The following is a 16,945-nucleotide window of genomic DNA, read 5'->3' as shown; positions in this document are numbered from 1 at the left end:
GTTGGTGGTCTCGCCGGCGTTCCGGCCAGCCAGACGGTCCTAGACACCGTCGCGTCGTGGCCCACAGCCACCATGAATACAGCATGGCGATGGTGGCGCAGCGAGTCGCTCGATGGCAATCATGGATTATTAATGCGTGCACCGCACGGCTATTGATAGCTCGATAGCGTGCCATTACCACCCTCCTCCTTGCCACCCACCCACCCCTTGGCTGCTCGACAGGAACAGACACGCACGTTGTTGCGTTGGTTTGCTCGAGTCCGTTTACACTGTTGCATCACTGATAATATAACTTCCCCTTGAGCGACCTCCTCGATCGATTCATCCAACGATCGGTTTCCTGAATCCATAGAGGGTGAATTTCAGCCGGCCAGGGTGAGCGATGGAACTCCCGGCTGGAATATTCGCTGCGATGCTGAGGGGTGGATCGGGGCGAAAGATTTTTTAATCGAACGTATGCATTTCGATTGTAAGGTGGTAAGAAAATATTATCGAGTTATTGTAGGTAGTCGAGAGGCCCGCATCGAGGGGTTTTGGTTGCGTCTACCCCTATCATCGGAAAGATCGATATCGATTACGAATATCCTGGCTTCGTTATTAATCACACGTACGCCGGATGGTTGAAAAGAAAAATTCTTATGCGGGCGAGAATACGATCGTGTACTTTGAAACTTGGTTTTGTTAAAGGAAAAGGGTTTTAACGCGTTAATCTATGAATTAATCGAATAGTGCTGCGCGTGTTCCTTTCCTTTTTCCCTTTCTCTGGCTTTGCCTTTCTCTGGCCACATCTTTTCCATATTTTTTCCATTTATCCAGCATTGCGTTAGATAGCGTTGCATCACGTCTCGTCATCGGCCACCTCCCACACGTGGATCGTAGATATTCGCGAGGAAAAATCGAACGGAAAGGAATAGTTTCTGGTGGGTAGATTGGGAAATAAAAAGCTTTACATTCGACCTAGAAACGTTGGAAGAGTTTCCTCCTATAATTTCATTGCTTTCCTTCGTTTGTACTCTGCTGCGATTCGAATTGGGTAATAAATTGCAGTAATCTAGCAATCCCTTCGAGTCAAACGCTTCGAATAAATCCTTATTTAAAGAATCCAAAGTAATTTTCTTGTTACAATTCGGTATCGTTTGTGTATATAATTTTAATCGAATCGGTAATTAACACCGCAGTTAATAATTAATTTCCTATCCCGAGAAGTTCCTTTCTGTTTTAATTGACATTCCAATTTAACCCAATTGTTTGATTAATAAACGAATATAATTCCAGTGTAATCTCGCGAATTATCTATCATTTCCAAGTTCTATCTTAACATTTTCATTGCATCTTAAGCTTCGAATCGACTTCGCTCGAGCGACTCGGAATGCATTCGCAAAGCCGTCGGTTAACAATGCGATGAGAAAAACGGTCAAGCAAGGAAAAAAGGGAGAAGGAAAAGGGAGGAAATGCGGTTCTGGTTACGTAGGTGGGCAGACGCGTTCCCACGCGGCGATTGAACCGATGCTTACGAAACACGAAACGTCCTGGCGTATTCTGAGATTGCGGACAAACGCAGGCGCAACATCAGCCCTTGAAAACCCATATACAGGATCTATTTAAATTTAGTTTTCACCTGTGTTCATCATTGTCACGCGATTTACTTTGTTCTCCAAAGGTGAATCTTATTCTCTCGATCGGCGGTTCGATTAAAAGCTCTTAAAATCGTATCAGGACGTTTCATTTAAAGCATTTGAAATTAACATGCAGATCTCGATATCGAAATGCTATGGTGGCGAATGCTCGTTACGGGCCTCTGTACGCGTATCGCCGCGTGCATGCCTATCGATAATCGCATAATAAGCCGCGAGAACCGCGCGCCGGACACCAGCCTCGGCTCCTCCGCTTAATGAGCGCGAGACTAATGAACACGCGCTACGTATCGCCGATGTCGGTGATCAATTAATAAAGAACACTAACGGTTATCGCGAATTCACCGGGACGGTACACTGGCGTCCCTTGAAATCGTTCACCGGCACTCTATGCGCACACTCTCTTCCGTGTAATCGCGCTGCCTCACGCGACCCTCCACCTGTTTCCTCTCTGCAATTTGAATATCTCTTACTCTGGTATACCGAGCGAACAAGAGAACGATTTATGAGACACGATCTCTTCTATTTCGTATTTTCTCTTCATTCTTTTACTCGGCCGCTACGCCGAGGGACGAGCGAGTTCGATCAACTTCATGGGTGACCGTGACGGGTGTTTTATCTCGCGAGACAACGTTTGACGGTGAAAGATGCAACCAGGCGAAAGTTCGATTTCGACTTGATAGTGATCGACTACTTGTTGGTTTAGTAATCGAACCGGTTTATTGGTAGGATAAATCGAATACTCTCGGTAGGGATGATGAGCCTTTGACAGGTACAGCTGATATTAACCCTTTGACTGCTGAGGATTCTAGGCTCGGACGTTCTGTGGGTAGGAAATAAGAATGAAGACAGTAACACTTGTTACTTTTTTTTTATTCCATTTCATTTCTCAGTTTGTTTTTCTTTTTCAGTGTTTTGTTATATCATTATAATGTGATAACGCATGGTGTGTAATTAAAAGGGATGAGGGAGGGATTGCTGTGGAGGCGTAATCGATCCGAAATTGATTTGTTATATTTATTATGGTGATATATAATATTTATTTTGATAATAATGAAAATGGGTACTTTGGGTTCTTTGTTGTGCTAGAGCTATGGTAGCTTTATGGGAATGACTAGATTAATTATTACTCGATTTTGAGCCTCCAAGGATCACTTTTTCGCTATACTATTAGAAAAATAATAGATTGTGCTAGGACTATGGGAATTTTATGAAAATAGCTAAGACTATACTTACTTGTCTTTGATTTGTCTATGGATACTATTAGAAAGAAATGAATTATGTTAGAACTATGATAGCTTTAGGAGAATGGCTAGGACTATGATTACTCGACTTTGAGCGTCCAAGGATCACTTTTTTGCTATACTATTAGAAAAATAATAGATTGTGCTAGGGTTATGACAGTTTTATGAAAATAGTTAAGACTATACTTACTTGTCTTTGATTTGTCTATGGATACTATTAGATAAAAATGAATTATACCAGAACTATGATAGCTTTATGAGAATGGTTAGGACTATTATTACTTGATTTTGAGCCTCCAAGGATCACTTTTTTGCTATACTATTAGAAAAATAATAGATTGTGTTAGGGCTATGAGAATTTTATGAAAATAGCTAGGACTATACTTATGAATTATGTTCGCATAACGCATGGTGTGTAATTAGTAATATGCGTTGATAACTTTTATTTAATTATGATTAGTACATACAAGAAATAAATTGTCTGCACCGATGGCTTTCATTGGACGCATATGTGCGTCCATAGCAGTCAAAGGGTTAACTTCCTACAGGTAAATCTGATCGAATATTAGTGTAGCAGATTTAACAAATTCGAATCAGCTAGCTTAATGCGAACGTACAATATCAATCATAGTGTCTATTCGTCTAGTGTATTTTGTAATTTCAAATAAATATTTGAACATTCTAAAGCTTTTATCAGACGATTATGTTAATTATTTTAACGCTTTTATTAAATAATTAGATTTATGATATTTGCTGCGGTTAAACTTGGACTCCAAAGTCAGTGCTTTTTCACTAGACGAACGGACACTATGATTGATATTGTACGCTTACTGTTTGTTTGGTTTTCATTTTCTATTTCTATTCTCTATTCGATAAATCCGCTTCAAAAGCAAACGCGCGTGTCGAGTGTGTCGGCTCCGTTTCGTAAACTTCGCAAGGACTTTCTCGCGAGGAAAACTTGCAGCTGGCCGAGCTGAAAGGAGTTTTCTTTCTAATTTTTACCATTTTTTTGCTCCGATTCTGCTACAAGTGCGAACCGGAGGTTCATTACTTATAATTAATGTTTAGAATCAGTGTTTATGCGACTTTCTTATTTCATCGCACGTCATATTTTATATTATTGAAAACAGGTAAGGGTTTAACTCTTGCGTCAAGCGACTCTAGCGTCAGCATGCGTGCAAGGGTTGACACGTGGCAGAGTCAATGCATTTGGGGCTTTGACCTGCTTTTCAAGGACTCTAACCGACTTCTCAGGGTTCTTTGGAATATCGATAGTACCCCGAGCCATATGTCTGTCATCGGACTTGGGCCGACGGTAGTTGATACTTGAGGTGCGACGAATTCTAATAATCGCGGATGTTTTGTATATGGAACGGCGATAGAGAGTTCGATCGCCGATCTTCGAAGAAACGCGCGTGTGGCCGATTACCTAAAATCATGGTGCGTGCAGAGAGATAAGGATTCGAAATAAAGAATCTCGCCACGGAGTAGGGAAGGTCCGGGGACCCTCTGGCAAGAGGACTGTGTCAAAAGACACGGCACTTACCCGAGAACCTTCGATCGATCAGGCAAAGTATTGTAGTGGTATGTAGTGGATTAGAGAAACTCGAAAATTCTGTAATCCGGTACTTTCAGATACATTTATTTTCGTTCAATATAATTATCTCAATATTTAATTAATTAATTAATAACTTCAATGATTGGAATAATAATAATAACAACAACAATAATTAACCCTTTCTCTACCACGGTGGTCCCATGGGACCGGCCCTTGTCTTTTTATTTGAGCCATGGTGGTCACCGGTGATCACTAATTGTAAGAAAAATGTGCTATTGGCAAGATTGTACCGTTATTTTAATATATTTCGCAGTTCTTTGCCATTATAAAATTTTTAATATGAAATTTCTGGCCCACCGGTGGAAGTTAAAAAATTCGCGTGACAGCGAAAGGGTTAAATGCAAAATACTATGGAAAAGGTATTTTCGATGTCTTTGAAGTGTCCCACTCTGCCGAAATAATACTCTTGCGATGTTAATTATAAGAATTAACAGAGAAAATCATTCACGTGGTACTACATTTCGCAAAAAGGCTCTGAGAAATCATTGCGATAGGATGCTGTGTTTTGATCTAATTCGAAATCGTACACGTTTGACGCATCACCGCTGCGTTCAGTCTGCGTTACACCGTTCCGGGAAGATTGATTCTACCACGCGAACGAATATTCTCTCGATGAAAACCGAGGACAATCGAATGATCGTAACGAACGATGTTTCAAGAGGTAGCGGTATCGTTGGCAGCTCACTGACAGGCAAACTTTCGGCCGGAAAATTAATTTATAGTCGCTGATGAATTTCTGTTACGTCGTTTACCGGCCTGATTTCACCGGAGAAATTCGATTTGCCATGGAAAATTGACGCGTGCCGCGTGCATCGATTCGATTATCGACAATTATTTCCTGGTACCGTGGACTTTGGAAAGAAAATACGTGTTCGGATTGCTTTACAAGTTTCGAAATACCTGAGTGCTCTGATAGGGAAACACGGCGAACGGGGATAATGTTAAAATAAAAAATGGTATCGAGAGTTTTGGAGACAAGATCGATCGGGTTTTATTGGCCATATGCATGCCGTAACGAAGATTTAATCGTCGAACGAGGTGTTCCGTCGTCCGTGCAAAACCGCCAAGCTTTATTTTCGCGAAATTTCAATCCGCTCCGATGCAGGTCACTTTTCGCGGAACGTTGATTTTTCGCTGCTCTCGACGACGCGGTCCTATTAAATTGCCGGGAAACGATTTCTCTTTCTACCTTTCGCCCTTTTTTTCCCCCCCCCCAATGAAAAGCGAACAGAAAAAAATATATATGTAAATAAACGAGCGCGTGCTTTCGCCGTGCTCGCGGCTTTTATGACGCGTGTTTTTCACCGACCAGTTCACCACCGACATAATGTATGATAAATGTTTTGGCAGCGACACTCGCTGATAAATCCTCCTGTTTTGTCAGCGTTGCATTGCGAATGCTAGATTATAGAACAATTCAAAAATAATGAAGAACCAACAGGACTGTTTCATTTGAAAATTTTCCATCTTTCGATTCAGCTCTCGCTCGAATAACAACGAAAAGGTAGAATAACTCGAAACGAAAAATAAATTCTTCGAGGGTTTCTCTTTTATATTCGTAAACTTCGCTTATCCGTGCTGCGTCGTTCGCGAAATTCAGGTAAACATGTTTTCAGCGCAATCTCGAGTGTCGCCCATAATATTCGCGGAATCTTTTCGCGCGCAGCTTCGCTTCTAATTAAAACGAAAACAAGTTCATTTCCATTACGATCGGGATTCGCGTTGTTTCTTTATTCTCTCCTGTTTTTTTTTATCTCTCTCTCTGCTCGTTTCAACGGAGAATCAGAGGATGGTCGCCGTGTTCGACGCGCATACACGCGCGTGTCGTCGGTGTAATTGAAGAACGAAACGCGCGAAGTTCGTGGCGAAAGCGTTGAACGCGGTGCAAATTATCGTTGGTGTCGTTCGCCGATTAAAATCCTCGTTAAAGTCGCGCCGTTAAAATTCTCGAGTTTCGCAACAACTGTTGCCACCAAGCTGGAGCGAGATGTCGGGCGGGGAAAAAGCGGGAAAAAATCCTGAATAAATTTCGTGTCTGCTAACGATGCTGTGCCGAGAGTTGCGAAAGAAATATTCATTTCAAAGATACGAGTTTGGAAAAAAAAAAAAAAAAAGAAAATCAAGTATTAAACAAACGACACGTGATAAGCGTGCGTCGTGCGTCTTCTTCTACGAAACTTTATCTCTTTTCATTTCATTCCTGTCTGTGTCAGATAATGAATATCAGGTTCTTTGTGGTGACACGAAATGTTTGATTTTCCTGTCGTTTCAGGATGAATTTATTCCAGCGATCGAGAGGAATAAAGAGATCGCCTGGAGACGATGTTTCTTGGAAAAATTACACTGCCACCAGATGACGATTCGCGTGAGAAAAATATCCCTCTCTCGACGCGTGTACGTGCCTCGAACCGGAAGCATTGATTGCGACTTCCTCTCAGCGAGCTTCTCCTCCATATATCGAGTATCGTGCCACGTATCGATCGCTCAGTTTTTGGGGCCGAGAGTCTCTTTGTTTCCCTCGTCCCTCGCTATGCAGTCTTGTTCGTTTCTCAGTTTCTTTTAGAATCAATTCAAAAGTATTTCGCTTTGAACTTTCTAGGTCGTAGCTTTTTATCGAGAAAAGTAAGGGTTCTGGTTTCGTCGGGGAAATAAATCGGCAGGGGTATAACGGGGGGTTAAACGCGTCTAAACAGTTGTTGGAAGCTAGCTCGGACGGTTCTCCGAGCCGATCCCGAACGCGGGGCATTGTAAAATTTTCACGTCCCATGTAGATCGGTATTTTTTACGAGGAACAACAGGAATCGGGCTGAGAAGAATCCTGGGACTCGGCTGGTTCTCGTAGTTGTTTGCGAGCGAGCCGAGTTCGAACTCGGTTGACCGGTCGGACGAGCCGGATTGGCCTTGCTCGAACACCTCGCTCTCTAAGCCTTCATCATCGTCCTTAACTTTATTCTTTTTCTTTCTCATCCTTGGCTAACAAAGGGACCAGACACGCGTATCCTCGGTGACATCGACGATTCATCGATAAACAGATAGATCCAGGTACATCCCTACGAAGTAGCTAAGGACATTCTAAATATCTGGAAAAATGAAAAAAAGCGACGAACAGGACCTTTGTCGAAGCAATAACCTTTACCTACGGCTCGATATATCCGCCCTGAAACTTCCCTTTGACGTTCGAACACGTGTCGAACGATTAATATTCTTTTTATAGCGACCATAGAGCCGATATTAATATAGCAACAGGATCTACACTTTGTTGACTGGAAATGTTCGCTTGATCGCGAGTGTTGCGACTTCGAAGGAAGAAAACAGAAGGGTTTATGCGTCCTCTCGTTTGAATCGAGCCATTGATCTATCGAACAGGCTGATTGTCGAAGATTGGCGAAAAAAAGAGCGTAATGTAGGAGTCCTGGGAGAGGAGCCAGCTCGAAGAATTCGAACCTCTTCCAGGTTTCTTCTTCCTCCTCCTTCCCCAGCAGCTTCTCCTTGGACCGGTATCAGCACGCCGAGCGGAGAGTAGCGAGGAGGAGAGAGAAGAAACGGCCAGGATACTCGATTCCCTTTGCACTGGAAGATGCTAGGGGCAAGTCGCTTTGTCGAGGAACCGGTCGACGTGCCTACCAGGAGGCAGACACGCGCATCGATCCGCCAATCGGAGCGTCTGCAACGGTCGCGATCGGCAAACCGTCCAGGAACGTGCACCTTTTTCCTCGGGATCGGCGAAAGAAAGGCGGAAGTGGAAATCGACGATCGATCGAAAGGTGTCGAGTGTCGATACGAAGAGGCGTCAAGTAAATAGACAGTGATTACCCCCCTTTCCTTAATAGTCGTCCTGTAACTGCGGACCATGGAGAGAGCCACAATTCAACGAATTCTGTTATTTTTCGAAAGTTTACATCACGATCGACCCAGACTCGAAGTTATTCGATAATTAACTCGCCTCTTGTTTAAAATGAAATTTATATTACCATCTCAGCTGTCTAATAATTAATCCTTCGTTTTGACCAGAAGCTCCGCAAGGATTCATCGTGGAACATTAACTAAAAAGGGAATCGCGGGAAACGTTGTGTGATTCAAGTGTAACTTTCGAGCTAAAGGAAGTCCCGATTGGGGTAGGTAGGGTGGCTTTGAAAAGGTCAGCTCGTGAAAAGGGGTGGTCGCATTGGGACTCGAACGTCTGGCCTCAAAGTAACGGCGTAGTCTTTTCCTTCGGACGTCTCTTTAAAGGCGCACTTTAAAAACTCTGTTTCCAATTAATCCTGTCCTTTGACGAATCGATCACCTTTAGACCTTTCGCGCGAATCCTTTTTGCAAAGCGCGTACTTTCGCGCTTTCGCGTGAAACTCCGTGGTAAAGCGGCCATCAGTTTGCCTTTTAATTTTATTAATTAAAAGAAATTCAGAGATTTTCATCTACCTCCTCAGGTGACGTATCTGTTCACCTATCATCGTTCTAAATAACTGCGCTGTCTTACGGGGTTCAGATTCCGAGTTACGCAAATATTTGTCCAGCATGATAATATTGATAATCTAGGGTAATTAGAGAACGTCGAGAGTAGCAGTTGCGTTTGGTTCGCTCGACGCGGGAACGTTGATGTTAATCGATCAACAGAAGGTTCTGTGTTATTAGAATAACCTGGATGTTGATCGCGCGCGAGACGACATCCTTAAGCGACTATTGATATTCAACGATGGCTACGCCTCCTCGTTTCCGACGTCCACCTGAATGTACCATTGAAATGTAATCGGCTGTACCGGCTGCGTCGACTGAATCGTTTCACCTTGCTATCTCTGTACCGTACGCAAACACGTAGTACTACGTTATTAACCTGACGGTTCCAGCATATCGAAACAGTTAACAATCCCTGGCCTTTGATTAGGTAGAAAGGGTAACGCTATGCATTAAGGGGGCAACCTCATGTAAACGGTCTGTTTCTCAAGAATTTTTTTTCGAAAATGTAATGCGCAGATTGATTTAAAATTTGAAGTGTCATTTATTAACGTTATAATGTATACGGAAATATTTTTTATAAATTGTAATTCCTAATAACGATGGTGCAATGGCGGCTTGAAAATGGCATCCTGTAAATTCGCCGTGCAGCGTACAAGGCACAAAAATGATTTGGAACAAAAAAATCAAAATAGAATAGCTACTTTATGCAAAAACGCTCAGAATTACGTTTTTCTTTTATTAAAATTTTCAAAATTGCGAAAATGGCAAAATTTTGAAAAAAAACCGGAGTTTAGATTATGAGAAATTGTTAATAACAGTATTTTAAATAAAAAAAGGAAAATCGGAGCTCGTCATGCTGAGGCCAATTGTTTATAGAATATATATGCCAAGTTTCATAAAGATCGAGTAATTAGCTTTTGAGCTACGTTGCACGGCATGCGAAATTTTGCGTTTCGAGAAAAACGCGTTTAAAACTTAGACCGCTCTGCCCAATACAACCGTTCACTTTATTTTGAAAATAACATACAAGAACATTTCTGATCACTTTCTAACTTTTTTTATCGCATTCCCGAGGAAATTTCCTATCGATTTAACCGAAAAAAAAACAAATGCTCAAAAATTTCATTTTACATGAGGTTGCCCCCTTAAAGTAACCCTTCATTAACATGTTGATAACATTAACACTGTAGGCGCTCTCGAGTAATCATGTTCAGGGTGGACACTTTCGATCCGCGAAATAAATAAATCTCTCAAGTTCGATTTCTCCTGTCGGCCAGTGTTCTCTGCGCGCAGATTAATCGCTCGTTGATTGGAAGCCGATGATTTAAGAGTCGGACCAGCCAATTATCTGGCTGCAAATGAACGCGTTATTATGAATATAGAAGACGTTCCGTTGCGATCGAGTTTGCTTAACGCGGTTTAATGAAACGATCCTCGCCTACGCGTCTTCGATAAATCACGAGAAACTGGAAGAGTTAATAACGATCGATCGCTCGGATCGATAGGCTGGAATAGTTAAATGCTGCCGGTGAAAGGTGAAATGATACCGACGATTGGAAAAGATTTTTTCAAGTAAAATCCTTCGACTCGTGATTATAGAGAAATTCTATTGTCTCGTCGGTGACTTTCGCTGGTCTCGAAGAAGATTTCGCGGATTGCGAAACGCATTGCGACATTGGTGAAACGTTAACGTATAGTACTACGTTTTGTAATTTGTTGATAGATGATTTCTTCGAAGAAAAATATACAGAGTGTCTCGTGCGTTCGAAACTGTACGCGTTCATTTTAATTTAAATATGAATGTAAATTAACAAAATTAATATCTTTAATAAGTAATCGATATATTGAATAATCCTTTCAACGACGAACGAGAGATCTATCGAAATTCTATTTTCCACAAAATCTCGTTATTTCGACGTTGCCCAATTTTCAGCGCGGTACGCGTTCGGAAAGGGAAACCGAACCGGAGGATAATCGGATATTACAATAATATTTAGTAAAGGATATAGAACGAAGGTAAAAGAAAAACCACAAAATCGTTTGGAAAATGGTGCTGAAGCACCGATTGGCTGGAGATACGTCTGATGAACAATTAGCTATTGTCGGCGTTCGATTGCTTTTCTCTTCAACGATGTTCGTCGACCGATGAAATGGAGTGAAAAACGTCGAACGTGAAGAGCCGTGCCGTTTATTTTTCCTTTTTTTTTCCCCCCAGTATTCGAAAGAGAGCTGACTGATTCAATTTTCTCGCGTTTAATCGTGTGATTGTTTCATTATCAGAACTAGAGGAAAAATAAGTGCAATTGTTTCGCAGACGTTAGAGTAGACTAATCGAATAACTGAGAAGATAAATAAAAGATGTTATTCTCAATGTTGAAACGAGAAAATTCCGGCTATTTCTTGTATAACCGTAGAAAATACAGACGGAACGTAAAACTGATTGCCAAGAATATCGTCTCGCGACCTCGAACGTCCTCCCTTGGCCGAATCGCTGGTGGAAAATTATCCAGTCGTCTGATCGTTTTTTCTCGATTGAAAATATCTTTTGGCCCGTGTTCGAGTGGATCCATCGATCGCGTTTGAAAAGAGATAGTTGGAAAGCAACGTCGGCAAAAGGCTGTGCTTAGGTGTTCGAAGCCAAAGCCAGCCGGACGGACCAGTCGACTTGCATACCACGCCGGCTTCGCAGCCAGCCTCTACCTGCATTCCAACCTACCAGTCGACCTCATTCCGCCATTATACTATTTCTCATTCTCTTCCAACCTTTTCTCTCCTCCCTCTCTCCTTTTACGATGAGTAAAAACGAATTTTCAAAGGAGACAATTCGAACCCAGATCGATTCAGATTTCGAGTCACCGTTAGATCGACACCGACACTGCTTTCTTCCATTTCTATTTTGTCCCTTCGTAACGAGCTCTGACTGCTCTAATTAATAATTAATCAAGAAACCCGTGAGATATTTACGAGCATCGATACAAGGAAAGAAAGTAGCCGATAAACATCCCACCTTCGACTTGTAGGGCTCGTGTTTCAATTTATAGCGGAAGCGGAAAAGCCGCGTGTACGATGCCCTTCTTCGATCCCACCCCTCCCCCCTCTCTCATTTATTTCGCCTCTCGAATGGTCGGCCATCGTTCGGGTCGCGCAAAAACTTTTCGAGTGCTTTTTATCGTGAAACTTGCTTCCTCTTTTCCTTCCGACCCCTCTTCTTTTTCTTCGTCGATCGAGTTGCTCTCTCGAAATTACCGCGGAGAAGTTACCGTACGAGCAGAAACTCCGGCCCCTCGTCGTTTCCCGAGGGTGGGGCGCCGATTAACCGTGACTTCCGTAATTGTCGAACTTCCCCGGCGTCCATTTTACCGAGCTTCCTCTCTAATTTCTTTTGTTATCAGCTTGACCACCTTAACAGAATGTTAAGTTTGATTTATCTTCCGGTTTCTAGGCGACGAGAGCTTAGCAAAGCGAGAGGAACAACTTCCAACCCCTTCTTTGGAAAGTAGGATAGAAATGTATTGTTTCCTGGAGAATTGTTCAAAACAGCTGGGCGAAGGTACTTCGTTAAAACTTGAAGATCTGCTTTTTAGTTTTCCTCTTTAAAGCGAACTCCGCGCTCGACGAAAAGGGGGTGGAATGAAATCTTCGATTTTCATTGCACGCGTTTGTAAAATAATTTCTGACGCAGCCGATCGTTATCCCTTCTTTCTCGTTCGATTGAAACGTTCGTTGGGACGAAAACCTTGGTAATCAGGAGGCACCCGTTCCCGATCCGGCCAGCTTAATGGATTCTTTCGTCGGCTTTCGAGGAAGCTAATCCATCGAAATGAGGGGGGAAAAGGGGGGAAAGCAACCGGGGGGGGAGATAAGGGAGAAGAAACAGCGAAGAAACGGGGGGGAAAAAAAGAAGGAAATCGAGAGCCGATGACGTAGTACCGTGACGAAAGTGGCTGGCCTTAATAAAGCAGCCAGGGTAATTTACAGGGCTCGGCCTGACTCCGACGGGGTGAAACTTCTTCAGAAGTTGAGCCAGCGCTAGCTGAGACAATGCTAAACGGCAAGCTCATGGCGAAGCATCCACTTTTGTTAATGGAACCACGGACAAAAGTGTCTACGTCGTGGTTCGTTAGCTGGTTAGATCGATTAATTATGCTTGTTATCATTCGCCAAACATTTTCTTGCCGTCGATCCTTAAGCACGCGCTTCGACAACCGGTAATTATTAATTTAGTGAATTCCATCCGAGAGTTATTTAATCAAACTGTAATTTGAAATCAACATCAATTCCTTCCCTAATAAACTCGATTCGCATCACACTACTGATTCACTCGAGCGGCTTTTATCGTCGTCATCGATAGAGTGCTACAAATTAGATTCTTTTTTCTCCCCGACGAATTAAGTGATTAAACGATCAGATAACACGCCTCGACGACCATTCGTGAAAGAAACAAGGAAAAACGAAGGGTGTCGCGACTAGTCCCTTTTCGCTCGAATTCATTCGCGTGTGCGCTTACAATTAATTAAACGGGTTTATCTTATCATTTTTCGTTTTCGTTTCTTATTTTATAATCGACGCTAATATTGGACGTTTTCACGGGTAACGAGGTATCGACAAGCGTGCGAACGAGGCTGCGAAAGAGAGGTCTAGTTGGTAATTGAAAGTCGTCCACATGGGCACGCTTTAATCTAGCTTGGCCATTCAATGATTATCCATAAATTCCTTAACGAGCCGTTGCACAGATACGTGATCACGGAGCTGTTACAGAGCGATCTGCACAAGATCATCGTCAGTCCGCAGCATCTCAGCCCCGACCACATCAAGGTCTTCCTCTACCAGATCCTTCGAGGTGAGTGAACATCATTCTCTTTTCTTATTTACAATTCGCATGAAATTTTTATTCCTTCGCGTTACACGATTCGTGTTAATAATTTGTATAATTTAATATTTTTATAAGCTTTCAGATTTATCGTTATCATTATCATAGCCGTAATTGTCGATCAACGGGTTAATCATTTTGCTATTTAAAAAGTAATTTTCTCAAAGTATCGTAGTATCACTAATTCGAGACGCAATTAGCCACGTGCTGATAGTCTGTCAGAGTGCAGCTGATTCACTGACAGCAACATCATACTTTTACCGGTGATTTCACACTCCCAACGAACAGCATCATCATCGTGTCCCGCCTTTTACACCAGATACTCGTAGATTTACTTTTCGTTTCGCGGTTTTTGCCACCACCTCGCTCGTCCACCTGCGGCCTCTAATCGGTATACAGTTTCGCTCAAAACAGGCGTGCAATTCTATTTAATATATCAGTGAAGAATTTGAAAAGTAATATTTCCAAAAAAAAGAAAAGGATTACTCTCCTTCATTTTTAATAGCTGTTCCCTTGTTCTTTGCACCGCGGCCTTTTATGCATGTAAAACCTATATAACCTCTGGAGCCAGGTGGAAAAAGAAAGAGGACGAACGCTAGAAGGTTTCACAATTATAATTTAGACCGAAAAAAGTGGCGGACGGAAAGTGAGATGGATCGTTTTGCTCGATGACCCCGTAAGAAACTCGTTGAAAAGCCAAGAGCCAGAGACAGCGGTTTAGACTTTTAAATGAGAAAGGATTTAACGTTAACAAAGGAGCTGGAATAAACGGCGGCGATATATCGTGGGTCTGGAGTGTCTAAAGGAGTAATCCAGGAAAGAGTCGACTGGTAACTCGGGCTTGATAACAGTTATCAGTATACCGGAGAGGAAAACAAAGAGTTAATGTTAAAAATAGTCCGATGTAATTGTTCGAGACAATAGAAATGATTATTATAGAAGCACACGAATACCATTGAATAATGACGAAGTGATCGGGAAGCAATTAGATGGCGATTCACCTGCAGCAATTTTCATGGAGAATACATTCAGTCGGGGATAGTTGTTGGTAGAAGGAGCAGAACTGCTTTGAAATGAAATTCCATGGGGGATATGGTGGGTGGCGCGGAACGCGAGTAACGACACCACTCGCGTTGGTCCTTCACTGGCAACCCTTTTTATCAGACAGAGAATCAAAGTCGCGTTTCAGCGAGATCAAAACGAAGGAAATATCTTCTCCGCCCTTCGATACGTTTTTACGTCGCGTCTCGTCTCTTTTGCCTCCCCTAACGACGCCCACCCTCTTTCTACCATTCTACTCCACCATGAATTTAAGGCTCGTTGCTTTCTGTGTCGAAGAAATTCAGGGACAAAGGGGTGGAAATGTTTTTAGGTAATAAGTAAGAGAAAAATAATTAAAGAGTAGATAATTATTTTATTTTGAAATAATACAAAAGATACGTTTGAACGATGTCTGAGCGGAATGTTTCGATCGGGAAACAGAAGCATCTGCTCCCTCTTGAACCGAGATCGTCGTGTAATTATTTTGAAAAAGCCTCGTGTCTGCCGGCTTCCTCAACTTTGTCCGCGTGCTTGAAGAATGCCGAGTTAATTAAACCAGCCGCTGCCGCTCTTTTTCCAAAGCGCTCGCTCGAAAGCATTATTCAAAAATCTTACTTTTAAAGCGGTCGTTGATTCTTTTTCGCTACCCCTGCAACCGTGCTCGACGACGCTCTTCTTCAGCAACCCCTGCGTTGTTCGCCAACCCTCTTATAAATCCACGAATATCCTTCTCCCTTTCTCTGTTCGTTTCCACCCAGCCAGGAAAATGCAAATAACAAAGTGCACGCGTCGCCGCGGCGAGATTCTCAATGCGGAGTAATAATTATCGACCCTCCTGGACAAGGAACAGACGACGGGGGTGGCTGTCTGCCACGAATGTTTACGTCGCACGAAAAATCCCAAGAAATTATTGTGCGAATACTTTTTCTGCGTTGTTTCATTTTTTTCAAATACGCTCTAATTTTAAAATATATTACTGAAGTGATATTCTGTTTTAAAAGGTTTTTTTTATTGTATCTATTTTATTTTTATTTTAGTGGTATTTAAGCTATTATCAAATCTCTATTGAAATTCAAAGTTTGCGTATTTTACCCTATACGAAACGGGTTTGATGAGGTTTGAATACAGCTTTAGCCTTTTCTTCTTAGAAATGAATTATTTTTGTCAGAAACTATTTGATATTAGCAAAAATTAACATATTGTTTATATACCACACCCGCAGTTAAAGGGTTAATTCATTTTTATTTTATGAGCGGATTTATAAGCTTTTTATAAGCGGATACATATTGCTTTGAAATGTAATGGCGCTTATATCGATTCGGAGCAGGCCTCGAAGGAGTCTGTTTAATAAAATTTTTTGTGGATACGCTATACAGAAAAATAAAAGAAAAACAAGAAGAAACAAAAAAGTGATATAATACCAAGAAAATAATATCGCAATATAAAGTATGTTCTGGAATTTGGGTGTTATAGAATTATAAAAGTTTCATCGAAAGATGGAGGCTCGTGTATCTTCTCCTTGGAGAACTGATGCTCCCTTTTGTATCCTGATTGCCGCGCATCCTGTCGCGACAACGCACGGGAACAACGGAGGCTACCGTTGACAAATTACCCTCGAAAACTCGCGCACCGAAAGATGAACAAAACTATAGACACGGGGATGATATATTAACGGCGTGGCTCCCATACTTTCCACGATACGCGAGAAACAAGGAGCCGGAGACACCGGTTGCCTCCTCCCCATCTCGTCCGTCTTTGACGAATTAATTTCCACGACAACCCCGACGAAAACGACGCCCGCGGCGCTCCTTCGAGCGTGTTAACCATCGCGTTTCTCGACAGGTTGGAAACAACAAGGCTCTAAACGCTGGAATTTCACCCGCTCCAAGTCTCTATTGAAATTCAAAGTTTGCGTATTTTACCCTATACGAAACGGGATCGATAAGGTTTGAATACAGCCACAGGCTTTTTCTTCCTCATAAATGAATTATTTTTATTTGTCAGAATATCTGGAGAGAAATCTCGAGATAATAGACGATGAGATTCTGAAACTTCTCACGAATTACGTTTTCGACGTTGAAAC

The 16,945-nt window shown here is 42.2% G+C and overlaps 1 protein-coding gene across 8 annotated transcripts in view; it reads left to right on the top strand.

Annotated features, from left to right (window-relative positions):
* nmo (serine/threonine-protein kinase nemo) overlaps positions 1 to 16,945 on the top strand; it is a 107,778-nt gene that overhangs the window by 65,900 nt on the left and 24,933 nt on the right. For all 8 annotated transcript variants that reach the window (XR_004581589.2, XR_004581588.2, XR_013063967.1 and 5 more), the window contains exon 4: positions 13,685 to 13,791. Coding sequence is in view for 4 of the 8 variants with exons in the window: in XM_034326132.2 (XP_034182023.2) it covers positions 13,685 to 13,791 (107 nt within the window). In the remaining 4 variants the exon portion in view is untranslated. The remainder of the gene's footprint in view (positions 1 to 13,684; positions 13,792 to 16,945) is intronic.

The sequence above is a fragment of the Osmia lignaria genome, chromosome 3 (genome assembly GCF_051020975.1).
Source record: "Osmia lignaria lignaria isolate PbOS001 chromosome 3, iyOsmLign1, whole genome shotgun sequence".
NCBI lineage: Eukaryota > Metazoa > Arthropoda > Insecta > Hymenoptera > Megachilidae > Osmia > Osmia lignaria.
This window is presented reverse-complemented; position numbering and strand designations above follow the sequence as displayed.